The 16,214-nt window shown below is 40.3% G+C and overlaps 1 protein-coding gene across 2 annotated transcripts in view; it reads right to left on the bottom strand.

Moving 5' to 3' along the window:
- Mnd1 (meiotic nuclear divisions 1) overlaps nt 1-16,214 on the bottom strand; it is a 67,866-nt gene that overhangs the window by 12,231 nt on the left and 39,421 nt on the right. For both annotated transcript variants that reach the window (XM_006502262.4, NM_029797.3), the window contains one exon: nt 4,772-4,886. In XM_006502262.4, coding sequence (XP_006502325.1) covers nt 4,772-4,886 — 115 coding nt within the window. The remainder of the gene's footprint in view (nt 1-4,771; nt 4,887-16,214) is intronic.

Consider the following 16,214-nt stretch of genomic DNA (forward strand, 5'->3'; position numbering starts at 1 on the left):
CGCCAGGGCCAAAAAGGGGGAGTGGGTGGGTAGGGGAGTGGGGGTGGGTGGGTATGGGGGACTTTTGGTATAGCACTGGAAATGTAAATGAGCTAAATACCTAATAAAAAATGGGGAAAAAAAGAAAAGAAAAGAAAAGAAACTCCCAGATTTTGCTTGCCAGAAAATACTCTACAAAAGAAATTTAACGCTGGCTTCCCCTGCTGGTTTTTGTACCATGGGCTTTGGGGGTGGTGTTGTCATCTTTTGGTATTTTTGGTACTATCCTAAGGATTCTCAGATTTATCTGTTGGTGACTATCCTCAGGATTGGCACTAATGTCTGACTCTTTAGCATTCTAGTTCAGATAAGTCTCAACGTTATTTCCATCCCCATCTTTCCTGCTGGATGACACCACTTTCATCAGGTATGCAGTTGTGGCAGTGGACTGTACTTTATACACCACGTGGTATATCAACAGGACTGCTTTACACAGATGCCTCCTAAATCAGATTAAAAGGTAAATATATGCGGTATATGTAAATTGTCTACTTAACCTCACTAGTGATTTTCTTCTGCATATTGAGCAACTTCGGTGCCAATGTTACTTTCCCTCCATCTGAAGAGCTCCCTTCAGAGTTCTGAGGGGTTCCTCTGCTACAAGCTAGTAGTCGTTCACTAAGATATCTTACTTTGCCCATTATCTCTGGAGGGCCTGTTTCTGGAAATACAATCCCTGACTGACAGCTTTCCTTCAGTATTCAGAATGCATCCTCCCCGAGGCCCCTCCCTGCCCCAAATGCTTTTGGCCTCGGGATTTCTGAGTAGAAATAAGTGGCTAATCTCAGTGACGATCCCTGATTAGGACGACTTGGTTCTTTCTTGCTACTTTCAAAATGGCCCTTAATTACAACAATTTGATGGTGATGCCACAGGTGTCAGATCTGAAAAGGTTTCCTCATTATTGGTTCTTCCTCCTCCTAAGGTCAGACCATCGCTATGGTGCCATCTTTCACTCTGCTGACTCTTTCCGCGTCAGCTCAATCCGTACTGTGTGCAGTCTGACCTCAGTTCGGCTGCTGCAGTTCTAAACTCCAGAGTTTATTCTCAGTCCTTCTAGTACGGTTTCTATTTCTTTACTAATACTATGTGCTCTGTGAGTTGCTTAGGCCTTCCTTTATCTTTATAGGCAGCTCTCCTTTGGTGAATATGCTTAGAGCAGCTCGATGAACTTGTCTGCTGAGCTTAACACTGCTTGCTCGGAGCAGCCTCTATATTGTAGCTTGTGAAGTACATTCTCTTCTTTCTTTGCAAGTCCTATAATAACACAGAACTGATCATTTACATATAGACAGTGGCAGCCAGGCAGCAGTGGCGCACGCCCATATACCATGGCAGCCAGGTGGAGGCAGCACACACCCAGCGCACAGGAAACAAAGCAGGTTTAAGCTGCCCAGGCTGGCTTCAAACTTCTGACCTTTATGCCTCATCTTCCCAGACAGCTGGGCCTGTAGGTGTGTGCCACCACAGCTGGCTGACTTTCAAGTACTTTTGTGAAAATTTAGTTTCTACATCTAGTTTTACTTAATCTTGTTCAAATAATGACTATGGTAGCTAAAATAGTATTCTTTTTTAAAAATAAAACTGTTTCTCTGACTTTTCGCTTTCCTGGTTACTCACAACTAAACTTGTGAATAGCATCAATTATCCCACCGGAAGGATGAACTGCAAATATTTCCTGCAGACATTATTTAAAAAGAACTTACGATTAGCCACGTCTCTATGGACTATTATCAGGAAATCTTGCCCCACAAGAATGGAGGACATTGGGTAAGCCTGATTGTTGTAATGTGGGTGTACGAGCCGTGCTGTCAAGAGCTAAATCCTATTACAATCAATTTCTAAACCACATAATCCTAAATTAATCCAATTATTTCTGACTAACTTGATAGCTGAAATCCTATGAAAATCTTCATTATAATAAAGGACATTAACATTTGGGGTTAGAAGTTAGAGCCTAGTAAAGTTATTTAAATTTAATGATGATATTTCTGACATCTGCTACTAACAATTTTAAGTTTTTTGGATCTGTGGAAATCGTAGTTTTCACTGAAAAACTTCATGAATAATTTACTACATATGGTATAGGAGGCTGGGCAATAGCCGGTGCACAATCTGCTTCATTAAAATTTAAAACAATTGTTTATTTTTATACATATTTCCCTGGTCTAGCAGGCAGTACACACCTTTCTGAGTCCAGTTACACATATGTGAAGCTACGATGTCCTCAGCTCATGGTCGCCAGTTTAATATCTAACTTTACTCTCCCGTCTTCAAATACACTAATCTGATCCTTGGCAAAAAGCAATCAGCTATTAATCCAATCAGTGTAATTGTCATGTCAGCGATAGTTTTCCTGTCAGGAAATGTGACCATTGTGATGTTCTGCCCCGCTGGTTCTGCCTCTGGTTCATTTCTCTGTTCTGACTGACACTGTATTCTGTTCAGTTTGCATCACGCTTTCCTAGGCTGCACAACTGGAGATATTAGTCTGCATTCCAAGCAAGCCTGTTTTGCTAGGTGATTTTGGATCTTTGTAAGTACTCCTGAGCTTGTTTTGGGCATGCTAAGATACCTGGCAATAGTTAGCTGTTTTCAATCTTGAGTCTCATGGTGCATAAGTGATGTTTAGAAGGGATGTTGGCCAGGGTCACCTGCCCAAGGAACCACCTGGTGCAGTACCATGAGAATCTCGAAGTGGCAAATCTGAAATCCTCACTAAGGAGAGCGAACACTTACAGCTCCTAAACAGAGAGAGGCGTGGGACACGAAGAAAGGAAGCGCTGCTTCCGACAAGCAGCGACAACCACCGCACGCAGCTGGACAGTGCTGCTCTTTTAGATGTTTTATTTTGGTTTGTTTTTTGGTTTTTCAAGGCAGGGTTTATTTGTGTAGCCCTGGTTATCCTGGCACTATCTCTGTAGACCAGGCTGGCATCAAATTCAGAGATCTGCCTGCCTCTGCCTCCTAAGAGACAAAGATCTTCATAGAGATGGGAGTAGAACTCTTTGAGACAGCCATTCTTAACAAATTCTGTGTTTGGAGAGACATCTCTTCTCACAGGTTCTTTTTCATCGTTCAGAAGAACAAAGTGCTTAGCTAAAATCAGGCTCTATAAAATTAGCTATTTCAATTGAAAGTTGTAAAATCAGAGGATCTTCAGTGAACATAGATGCTCACAGCAGCAGGAAACCAAAGAGAAGGTGGCAACCAGGAAGCTAGGTTCACTAATCTTCCACTCTCAAAAGGTCACCTGCTCAAGATGCAGCTGTGTGGTGTGCCTAAGGTGCTGAAGAGCTTCCCAGATCTGTTTCTTCCCCCAGCTCAACACCCTCAGGTGACTTGCTTTCAAGATCAGCATGGCTGTATCTTCCAGAAGTTCCTGAATTCACCTGCCCTGACTCAGCCTAATCCCTCTGTGATCAATTCAAATTCTCATGTTTTTCCAGGAAGCAAATCTGGTCCTCAGACCCTCTGACTGGTCTGCTCCTTTCTCCCTGCGGTGTCAAGTGGCCCTTGCCACTGTTTCTTTAGGGCAGTGCTTGCTTGCTTGCTTAGCTGGCCAGTTTCCTTTTGTTTACGCTCTACACTTCTTGGCCACAGTCAAGGAAGATCTTTTGTTCTATGGTCTCCACAGTATGGTCACAGGTGTTTCCTTAGGCAGGTGGCCCTGACTATGCTGTAATTCCAGCATTCTGGAGCCTGAGGCAAGGGAATTGCTAGCTTGCTAGCTTGAAGCCAACTTGGGCTACATAGAAAGAACTTGTTCTCAAAAGACAGCATCTCTCTCTCTCTCTCTCTCTCTCTCTCTCTCTCTCTCTCTCTCTCTCTCTCTCTCTCTCTCTCTCTCTCTCCAGCTAGGCCACTTTAATTATAATTCAACTCTGCTCTGGCTACTTCTAATGTACCAAGTACTTGCAGTTTTCTCAAAGTCTTAGTCATATACTATGTCCGAGTTTTAAAAAGATACACTTGGTAAAGTTTGCCCTAAACAAAAGTAAGTTAAATAGAAAAATATGGGAAAAGTTATATATTTTTTCCTAAACAGTTTAATGTTATATTTTTATTATGTTTTTTAAAATTCTATAAGTATTATAATTTTATATTGTATAAATACATAAATAATGCCAAGCTTTGAGGGTTTTATTTTAAAACTGAAATAAGGCAGGTAAGATAGCTCAGTGGTCAAAGGTGCTTGCTACCAAGCTTGATGACCTGAGTCAGACTCCTGAGACCCAGATGGTGAGAAGAGAGAACCAACTGTTGTAAGTTGTCCTCCGCGCTCCACAGTTAGAAAGAAAGTCACTGGTATATCCATCCATAAGGCAACCTTACAACTTGGCAAGCTCTTGTATTTATATACCCTTTTCTTAGAAGGTAACAGTGGATTTCCTCAGTAGACTGGAGGTGCCTAAGAGCACCCTGCTCCTGCTCTGACCTCTCAGTTTCCTGACTGTCTCTCGCCTCTACTGTCCTTACCCCACTCACCTTCCTTACTCCTAAAATGATTTCAGTGGCCAAGCTGTGACCACTCAGGGCTGGACCGAGTCTCTTTAGTAGACATCATGCGGAAGGCAGTGTCTTTCTGTTAGATAGCTGCTCACGCAGCACTGAAGTGGCTTAGGAGGAAGACGGTCTTCTCATAAACAAGGAAAGGATGGTTCCGGGAAAGTAGAGATGCAAAGTCTCCAGTTACCAAATTAAAGATGCTCAAGTTATGATGCAAACTTACGTATCTCTTCCACAACCTGTGGGTCACATTCTCGATATTTTTCCACTTCTGCCTTAAGTTGTTGCCTTTGGTCTCGAAATGAAGAAAGTTCTTTTGCAAGCATGGCTCGTTCTTCCTGGATTTAAAGGATTTCATGTACAGTTAGGCCAAATCTTATGTGTAATGAAGTAATAAATTTCAAAAATACATGTTTTGACATGCTATATTTATCTACTCAGTTCTCAGTGTCCATGGGTTCTGCATCTGAAGATCCAATTATCCACTATCAAAACTACTTAAAAAACACAACAAAACAAGGCAACCCCCACCACCTGTACTAAACATGTACAGAAGTTTCTCTCAATGCACTCACCCTCTGAATGATACAACATAACAAATGTTTACAGAGCATTTCTGTTGTAGTAGGAATTATAAGTAATCTAGATATTACTTAAAAGATTATTATAAAAACTATAAGCAGCTATTATGCCATCTTGTAGACATGTATTACATTTATATCTAAATATGCATTTTGCATAAATGTATTATACAAAGACATATAATTGGCATTTTAATTTATTTATTATTTGTGTGATATCAGAGAACTTGCAAGAGCCAGGTCTCCTTCCATCCCGAGGGTCCTAGGGATTGAATTTAGGCTGTCAGGCTTGGAAAGCCTTTACCTGGGGAGCCTCACTTGCCCATTTTTTTTTTTTAAAATAACGAACTTGAACATCCAGATTTTAGTATCTCACAAGGTCTAGGAGCCACTCCCGCTGTGGAAACTGAGGTGTGCTTGTCCTCACACATGTGAACAGTATAATAAGCCTAGTTCTCATCCTTTGCTGAAATCTCAAGTGCTTTTCATAGATACTGAATAATTAAATAAAATAAATATGTTGAGTGTAATAATTGTAAGCAGACAGGAACAGATGGTTAACATGGATGAACTCAAAGGTGATGATGCTACCATACATCAGGGGAAAACTCGCACTACTTTTTGGGTAGTTTCATGGCTTGTGCTAACTCATGTAAGTCACAGTTTCTGTCAACATCAGTCATTAAGCAATTATCCTTTAAAGAGTGTTTGAAAAAAAGTTCTAGAGCTCTTTTCAATTTTAAATGATTAACCTTTATAAATATTTAAAGGGATCAGAAATGGCCTCCTGCCATTTTTCTTTCAAGGGGAACAGCATAAGGCTTTTAAATAGCATGAGCCAACAGACAGGTACCCTGTGACATTTCAGGCAGAGGCTTCACCAACTCAGAGATGCCATGGTGCTACAACTGTGTGACTAACGTTTGTGAAATCTGAAAAATAATTTCACACAAAGCTGGCAAAGATTCTCAGATAAATTTAAGGCAAAAGTCAAAGTTCAAATGGCCTGCCTGGAACTGGCCCAAGGCTCCCTGCCTGCCACCCTGCACTTTCTCCTTGTTCTCTAGCTTTGGCTTTGCTGCTGCTGTTGCTGTCTAGACGGTAAGATGCTCTAGAACAGCCCAGCCCATAGAGCCCTGCATGGTGGGGACATCCTAGCTCTACACTCTCCACTACAGGGTCATTAGACACATGTGTGCCATGATGGTAGCTATGACTGAGAAACTGAACTATGCATGACTTAAATATAAATGGGTAAATATAATTAGTAAATGCCACATTGACACAGCTCAGAGAAATAAATTTAAGGCTAAGTAGGATGTAACGGAATGGTCTTTCCTTGCTATCTAAGCCCAGATGATCCATTCTTTGACAGAAGAAAGAGGAAAAGGGAAGGCTAGTGAAGAGAAGAGAAGCAGAGGGAGAACACCCATGTGAGTGCAATGACAGCTCTGCAGGCACTGGATGTGAAGACAGCCTAGACGGCACCAGTGCAGGAACCTCCGCCAAGGTATTCAATGCCTTCGTGCTTCTAGTTCCTCAAATACAGAACTAGTGATAGGAATGGCAGTCACCTCTTAAACTGTTGGCAAACAAACTGCACTTGGAAAGTACCTGACAATGTACCCGGTGTAGCTACTTCTTCAGCAGCATTGCTGTGACTGATCTCTAACAGACAGGGTGAGTACTGTTATAGAAATTATTTAAACCCAGCCCCGCCTTTGCTTATTGAGTTCCCAGATTAAAAAAAAAAAAAACATAAACAGCCTTTATATTTTTAATAAGGCTTAAGCAGCACAAAAGCTGAGCAACTACCAAGCCTCCATGTTATCAGAATCTACTTTCCTACTCATAACCCTGAATTATTACTTACTATTGCTATATTTGATCTGAGCTGCTCTTACCTCCAATTGGCTAGCCTACAGAACCATGTTTTTTTTTTTTATGGCTCATCTAACTCAGGTGGCTTCTCTATCTCCCTCCTGCACCTTCATGGTCAGATTAGACTAATTCTAATTTAGTTACATACAATAAAATGTTTTCAAGGTTATTCACATAGTAAATAGCTAAAAATAATCAATGTTTAACAATTCAGTTATGCTACATATGGATAGATGGTCTTTAAATGTGTCACAGATCCACAGAATATAGCATTTAAAACCATTTCATTATTAAAAGATCTTTTGATTACAAAACAGATCTGCTTCTGACAGTACCCCATTCCACTTCAAAGAAGATGTTAAGCACAAATACTTCCATGAAGTGTTGCTTCATTTGTGACAGCTAGTCACTGGCCAAAAAAAAAAAAAAAAAAAAAAAAAAGCCCTAATTTCATCTACAGATAGAATGCTGTCCAAAAAGGACAAACAGGTGCAGGATAGTCGACTGCTAAGCTCTGCTAAGGCAGGGTAAGCTAGTCATTCATAATTCCTGCTTCAGATGTTCTGGGCCAGAAAGCTGAAGATAGATGTTCGAACACTGTAAGGAACATTGGGGACTGTCCAGGAAGTCATCTGTCTCTGCCAACTGTTTAAATTTTGGAAGCTATGCTCCTGCATACTGCATACCTGCAATATATATTTGAATATATATTCCTTTTTAAATCTCTGACGGGGTTGAAGACTAGTTATAGTCTCATAATTGAATTTATGTTGTTTAGCATTAAAGAAGTTCTAGATTTAAAAGGATGGCTTTCAGATGGTAATATAAGTTAAAAATCAAACATGATTGAGGTACAGAATTATAAACCCTTTAACTTAGGATAGACGATAAAACACTTCATCTAAATTGCCAAATATGATGAACCAGATGTTACAAGTATATATCCTACCTAATAATTTGCATACTTGTCATAGTCGCTGAGAGAACTGAGTCCTTTATTGGACTAAAAGTGGGAATGTTGAGGTTTTGTCTTTTATTGTCTATTGTAATGCTAAGTGCAGCCCCCAAGACCTGCCAACAGCCAATAGCTGGGCAGAAGAGACATAGGTGAGGTTTCAGTTTCCAGGGCTTGAGGTCAGATGAGGAAGAGGAAGAAGAGGAACAAGGTGAAGGTACAGGAGAGAGAAGGAGAAGCTGCCATGGGTTAGATGAGTCATAAAGAGGTAGCCCTGTGGGCTAGCCAAATGGAGTTAAGAGCAGTCAGATGAAATATAGTAAGCAATAATTTGGGGTTCAATAGGAAAGTAGATTCTGATAATATGGAGACTAGGTATCCGCCCAACTTTTGGCTGTTGGCATCTTTATTCACCAATCAGAAATAACGTGGGACAGGGTCACAGGGGCTACATGCAGACTTCAGACTCTTGGGGGCCCACACTTAGTATTACAATAGACAATAAAAGACAAAACCTCAATAGAGTACTTCCTGTCTTAAGACATTCTTAGGAGCCTTTTTGAATTACTATACTCTTCTGCTGGCTGAAAGCTCTGCTGTGGCTTGACAGAAGGCCTCCCTACTCCCAGTTCTACCGTCTACATGGATTGACTCATACTCGGTAGCCTGGCTGACAATTTGCAGACATGCCAATGCCACTACTCATTGTAGGTGCTTCTCTCAGCTACTGCCAGTGTTAAGGAAAAAAAGAAATGGAACAAAGAAGCAGCAACTACTACTATCAACTGCAGAAATAGCAGGTCTGGGTGATGCCAAGAGTTGACCTTCCCTTAAACAGTATACAGAAAATTACTGTCCTCCAATTTCTATCTCTGACTGCTGAAAACTAACATGAAAGAATAAATCTGAAGTAAATGTGGAAGCACATACTCCCTATAAACTGTGACACAGTCCTTTCTGTAGTGCAGAACATTTCCAGATTGCTCCCTTTCACAATCAAGCAACAGGAACAGAGGCTAAGGTGCAGTGTTTAGTAGTCTGTGCTGATATTTAATGTTAAAATATAGAGAATTTATTCAATATTTGTCTTTCTTCTCTTCCCTCCCTTTGTTTCTTTCAGTTACCGTTGTTTTGAACTAGAGTCTCCTTATGCCAGACTTGAACTTCCTATGAGGCTGAGAATGACCTTGAACTTTGGACCTCCTGAGTATTGGGCTTACAGGCAAGCACTACCCCTGGTTTATGCAGTACTGGGGCTTAGCCCATGGTTTTGTACACGCTAAGCAAAAGTTCTACCAACTTAGCTATATTCCCTGTCATTTGTATGTTTGTTTTGAGTCACGTTTCACACCATATTCCAGGCTGGCCTGGAACTCATTATGTCGTCCAGACTCAGCCTTCTAAGTGCTAGGATTATGGGCATGAACCACCACACTTGACTTAAAACATTTTTATAACTCCATTGTTAAAATAAAGAGGAAGCTAGAAAGTACCTGATTCTAAAATACAAAATCTCTGGTAGCACATTAAAGCACATATTGCACTTTTAATAGTGAAACAGGTTGGGCTAGGGACATGTGTAGCCCAGTGGTAGAGTACAAGTACAAAGTTCTAGGTTCCTCTCTGCCCCCATATCCATCTGATCAAGCAGATCTCCTACAGCCTCCACTACCCATACCCCTACCCCCATCCCATCCATATCCCTTTGTCTCAGCCTTCTGCAGGCACTTCCTGGGAACCTGCCTGCCATGTCTGCCAGGAAAGCAGGTAGGCCTTCACTGTCTTTCCTCTCTTCTAAACCCAATAGCCCAGTCTCATGCTCACCTCTGTATGAGACCACCCGCTGTAGCCTCCTCTTCCTCCCTGCCCCCAATTCTAGCAGAACCCACAGATCTTCTCCCTCCCTCACTACTCCCTCCCCACATCCTTTCATTCAAGCCTCCAATCCAGCATGTATTCTCTGGGAACCCAATAAACTGCCAATTCCAGCCTCTCCTCCTTCCCTGCACCTGTTCGGGGCAGGGTGGCTAAGCATATACCAAAGGCACACTCTGCATTCTTCCCTCTGTGAACCCCTATCTGTACCTCCCCACTTCTAGCCCAGCTCCATCTCATGTATCAGCTTCCACTAAGAATACATTCTAACTGGAGCCCCCAGTGGCCATACCTGTCAGGATCTCAGAAGTACTCTCCACCAGGCAACTCACAGCCACCATATTGTTCTCCTAAGAACCAGAGAGGGCAACAGAAACCAAGGAGCAAAACACCCACTCAACAAAGACAAGACCAAACATCAGCACCTAAAATTACAATCTTCCCAATCCCAGATGACAAGCCACCTCTATAAAAATACAACCATGAACAGCCAGGACAACATGTCTCCACTAGAGCCCAGCAACCCTACCACAATAAGCCCTGAAAATGCAGTGTAGCTGAAGCATAAGACAAGGACTTTACAATAGACTTTAAGACTATGTTAGAGGGCCTTAAAGAGGAAATAATCCATTAAAGACATCCATGAAATGAAGAAAACTGTTCAAGAACTATAGATGGAAATAGAATCGGTAAAGAAAACCTAAACTGAGGGAAAGCTAAAAATGAAAAATATAAAAACTCAAACAAGAAACTCAGAGGCAAGTCTCACCAACAGAATACAAGAGATGGAAGAAAAAATCTCAGTCGTTGGAAGACAAAAATGGAAGGAATGGGTAACTTAGTCAAAGAAAATGTTACATCTAAAAATATCAGGCACAAAGTATCCAGGAAATCAGGGTCACTATAAAAGGGACAATTCTATGAATGATAGAATAGAGGAAAAGGAAGAAACCCAAACCAAAGGCACAGCAAATATCTTCAACAAAATCAGAGAGGAAAAGTTCCCCAACCTAAAGAAGGTAATATCTATCAAAGTATAAGAAGCATACAGAACTCCAGACTCTGGACTAGAAAAGAAACTCCCCACATCACATAATATTAAAACATCAAACATACAGAACAAAGAAAGCTTATTAAAAGCGGCAAGGGAATAAATAACATTTAAAGAGAGACCTACTATAATAACACCTCACTTCTCAATAGAGACTCTAAAAACTGGAAGGGCCTGTAGAGACTCTAGAAGACTCTACTATACCATCCCAAAGTATATACCCAGCAAAACTTTTTATCACAATAGACGGAGAAAAATATTTTATAATAAAATCAAATTTAAGCTCTATTTATCTATAAACTCAGCCCTAGAGAAGACACTAGAGCAATGATTCTCAGCCTTCCTAATGCTGCTATCCTTATGCTATGGTGAATTCCCACCATAACATTATTTTCATTCCTACTTTATAACTGTAATTTTGCTATTGTTATGAATTGTTATGTAACAATATGTTTTCTGATGGTCTTAGGAACCCCCGTGAAAGGGTCATTGACTCCTAAAGGTTGAGAACCACTGCACTAGAGAGAAAATTTCAACCTGAAAAAGCTAATAACACCCAAGACAACACAGAAAATAAATAATATCAGACCAGAGATCAAAAACAAAAACAAAAAGCAAAACAAAAAAAAAAAAAAAACCCACCTCAACCACAGTAAACAGGAATCAACAAACACACATTGTTCATCAATAGCTCTCATCATTAATGGTCTCGATTTCCCAATAAAACAGCACAGTTTAAGACAGTGGATTCATTCATAACAGGCTTCATCCTTTAGCTGCATCCAAGAAACACATTACCGTGAACAATAGAATTCACCTCAGGGAAAAATGATGCAAAAAGATATTCCAAGCAGATGGACCTCAGAAGCAAGCTGGCAGAGCCACTTTACTATGGGACCTAAACTAGTCAGAGAGTTAGGGAAAGACACTGCATACTCCAAGGAAAAATCCACAGAAAGGATACTGCAATCTTAACATCTATACAGCGAATACAAGGGTACTCAAGTTCATAAAAGAAACTCTATTACAGCTTAAATCACATATTGACCCTCACACAGTGATAAGATACACGGTCCTTTAGATTTTAGTTAATACCAGATACAGTCAAGTTCACAATCAAAAACAACCATCACAAGTCCACCCCTTGTCAGGTTAACACACACAATCATATATCCTTAAGTCATGCTTAATTTCTAAATAAAAACAATAACCAGGTCATGATTACATCTCACATGATAAAACTCTCCCACATATAATATATACATACAATGTAAGTATATTATATATTTAATCAGGTCATAATTTTGCCTAACATTATATAACCATACCTCATACAACTGCAAGCTTATTATAAATTTAGAATAGGTGGCAATGTCCCTTAAAGGACATTTTTTCAGTATCTCAGACTTAAACGTGATAACCAATGATATTCTCTTAATTGATGTTAGATTATATGATAAAGAAATGGAGGAAAGAAAACACAAATATCTGTACGAACACAGTCTTAACAAAATATGAGGGAAATATTCATGTCAATTATAGTCCCAGTTTCTGCAACTGGTCACACGGCCTTAGCTGGTATTTTTAACTACCTTTCTCTACGGCCCATTCAAGATTTCCTCCACCCCAGCAGGTACTTCAGCAGGTCTTGGTCTCTCCTTGGAAGAGTGACCCAGATCTTTACCCCTGAGCAGTATGGACCCTTTGTCATCCTGCTTGGATTAGGTTGTTATAGTTTCCTACGACTCTAGTCACCCGATACGGTAACACCAAGAGACACTCAAAAGGATCTCCTACACTCAAGACCTAATCTTTCTTACCTCCATTGTGAGAAGCAATCCAATTTTCCCTGGTAAACTTGATCAGTTACCCCTCCTAATACTGTTATTCCTTTCTTAGCCTGTAAATAATACTGCTATTCCTTTCAGAAGCCCAAAGTGTCCAGGAGGAAGTCTGAGCTTCCAGTTCAGTGGAATGTTTGTTGTGCTCCTTTCAAAAGCACTGCCCACTCTGGAACCAAAACTTCTGGGCCAGCAGAACTTAAGGTCATGGGAACAGGAAGTGAAAATTTTCCTAGTGGGTCACTAGGGATGATAGTAAGTGGAACTACTGCCTTTTCCATCCCTTGATTCCTGGATCCATGGATCCTGGCTATGGGAGAAGTGTGTTCTGGAAAACTCCGGCCCTCCAGGGTGCTGTCACCTAATTGGCACTGTTTATGACATCAAAAGACCATCCCATCTTCCTATCAGGGCAGCTGCTTCAGGATGTTGGGAAACTTGGAAAGACCAGTACATTGCATGATTGTGAGACCACTGTCACACCTCTCTGGCTGTGAAGGGAGTTCTTTGGTCAGAAGCAGTACTGTATAGAATACCATGATGGTGGATAGGGCATTCTGTAAGTTCACAGATGGTGATTTTGGCAGAAGCACTATATGAGGGAGAGGCAAATTCATAGATAAATTATCTACTCTCTGAAGGACAAAGTGTTGTCCATTCCACAGAGAAAGGATCTGTGGCTCAGTGTTGGTCTCTGCTGTTGGTAGATCTGGCAGTCACACCACATCTGGTACAGCAGCGACAACTGAAGTCATGACTTGAGTTTCAGAAGTCAACAGTCATTCTTCATGGTACATCTATCTTTCCCACTGGCCAGAAAGGAGGGATAAGGGAAGTGATGGGAGTCATCACCCCCAAACCTTTCAAGTCCTTGATGGTGGCACTAACTTCTGCAGTTCCTCCTGAGATGCAATATTGTCTTTTGCTCACTAGTTCCCTTGGCAACGGCAACTCTGAAGGTTTCCCACCTGGTCCTTTCAACCATGACAGCCCTCACTCCACAGGTCAGGGAACCTATATGGGAATTCTGGTAACTTCTAAGCATATCAGCCTGATTCACTTTTTTTCCTCCCATCATTAAAATCCATTCCCACTCATACTCCCCAAATGATTGCTTGAATAAACTAGCAAAATCATTAGGCTGTTTAGCAGTGTGGCACACATCCTCGTGGACTATATATGCTTTCTATCTCCCTTCTAGAAAGCTGCTTAGTCTTTACTCGGTTGTAGGTCTAGAGGCAACTATCGGTGGCTCTGGGGAATATCAGTGTTATCTTACCTAGCATCTCCTTAAAGGGAAAACCACTGCTGGATTATTGGACAATGAAGAATTAATTTCCTCAATCAATGGTGGAAAAAGGCAGTATTTCAAGGGATGTGAGTGGAAGTGCGTTTTCTGCTGAGAGTGGAGAGACTATTTCCTCAAGTAAGATAAACCCTGGAGAATCTGAGGGTTCAAAGTTCTTAACCTCAGTAGGGACCTCCCATATAGCTCCACCCCAAGTTAGAGGATCCCATTCTTTACCAGTTACTGTCCTCACTTTAACATCCTTAGAGGCTTCAGTTTGACTTTCTGAAACTAAAGCTCTGTAGCTTCTGGAGAGAAACGACTCTTCCAGGGCCCACTTAGAAACCTTTAGATTGTTACTTAGAAACCTTTAGATTGTTACTTAGAAACCTTTAGATTGTTACTTAGAAACCTTTAGATTGTTACTTAGAAACCTTTAGATTGTTACTTAGAAACCTTTAGATTGTTACTTAGAAACCTTTAGATTGTTACTTAGAAACCTTTAGATTGTTACTTAGAAACCTTTAGATTGTTACTTAGAAACCTTTAGATTGTTACTTAGAAACCTTTAGATTGTTACTTAGAAACCTTTAGATTGTTACTTAGAAACCTTTAGATTGTTACTTAGAAACCTTTAGATTGTTACTTAGAAACCTTTAGATTGTTACTTAGAAACCTTTAGATTGTTACTTAGAAACCTTTAGATTGTTACTTAGAAACCTTTAGATTGTTACTTAGAAACCTTTAGATTGTTACTTAGAAACCTTTAGATTGTTACTTAGAAACCTTTAGATTGTTACTTAGAAACCTTTAGATTGTTACTTAGAAACCTTTAGATTGTTACTTAGAAACCTTTAGATTGTTACTTAGAAACCTTTAGATTGTTACTTAGAAACCTTTAGATTGTTTCTCTGCACCTGGGGCTGGTCAGTCTTATCACCGAGTGCACTGCTGTCCTTCACTGTGTTCTGAGATGCTACAAGTTTCTTAGTTATATCACAGAGCACAGGTTTTTTTTCCCTTTGTCAAATTATCCAGAGATGCCCTGAGCAACAAACCAGCATTATAATTTTCCTTATTTTTCCTTCAAACTGTCAAACATTTTATATATGGAGTCACCAAATCTGTTGTCTCTCACAGCTGGTAAATAATCAAATACATTTATCTATAAAATAGTTCATACCATGGGGTTTTAATACTGTTTAAGTGTCTAGGAGAGGCTTCAATAACTGTAGGTGTTGGTAATTTGAAAACCTATTCTGGATGCTTTTAATTTCATTCTTATACTTCTGTTGCTCTGGAATCACTTGTGGTACCAAATATGTATTAGTCAGGATTCTCTAGAGAAACAACTGACAGGATGAATAAACACACACACACACACACACACACACACACACACACACACACACACATACATATTGAAAGAGAGAGGAAGCAATGGAGGAAAGGAGGCATGGAGAGAGATATAGACACAGAGGCAGGGGATTTGTAAAAGTGCCTTACAAACTATGATCTACCTAGCTGAACAGTGGCTTTCTATCAACAGAAAGTTCAAGAACCCAGTAGCTGTTCAGTCCATGAGGCTGGTTATCTCAGCTGGTCTTCAGTATACACTGGAATCCTGAAGAAGGAGGGTTTAATGCCAGGGAAGGAATGAACTTGCCAATTAGAAGGAGGGCAAGCAGGAAAAAAAGAGCAAGCTTCCTTCTTCCATGTCTTTTATATAGGCTGCTACCAGAAGGTGTGGCTCTGATTAAAAGTGGATCTTCCCACCTCAAAAGATCTGCATTATAAGTGGGTCTTCCCACTTCAAATGATTTAATTAAAGGAAAAAAAAAAGTCCCTCACAAGTGTACCCAATCACTTGGTTTTAGTTAATTCCAGATGTAGTCAAGTTGATGACCAAAAACAGCCATCACAAGAATATTATGTTGATCATTTTCCATTTATGTGCCAAAAGATTTTACAACACTTAAAAAATGTACATAAGTATTTAATAGGGCTTTCTATGTACCAGATGTCCCTTTGAGCTTTGCAAATATTAACTAGCTAAATCCACACAATAACCCAATGAAACGTATTTTATTATTCCCCATGTAACAACTGAGAAAATTAACAACAGAATTTAGGAGATTTCCAACCTCAGGCAGCCTGACTCCAATATTTACATTTCTATTCTGTCTAATAGACA

The sequence above is a fragment of the Mus musculus genome, chromosome 3 (assembly GCF_000001635.26).
Source record: "Mus musculus strain C57BL/6J chromosome 3, GRCm38.p6 C57BL/6J".
Taxonomy (NCBI): domain Eukaryota; kingdom Metazoa; phylum Chordata; class Mammalia; order Rodentia; family Muridae; genus Mus; species Mus musculus.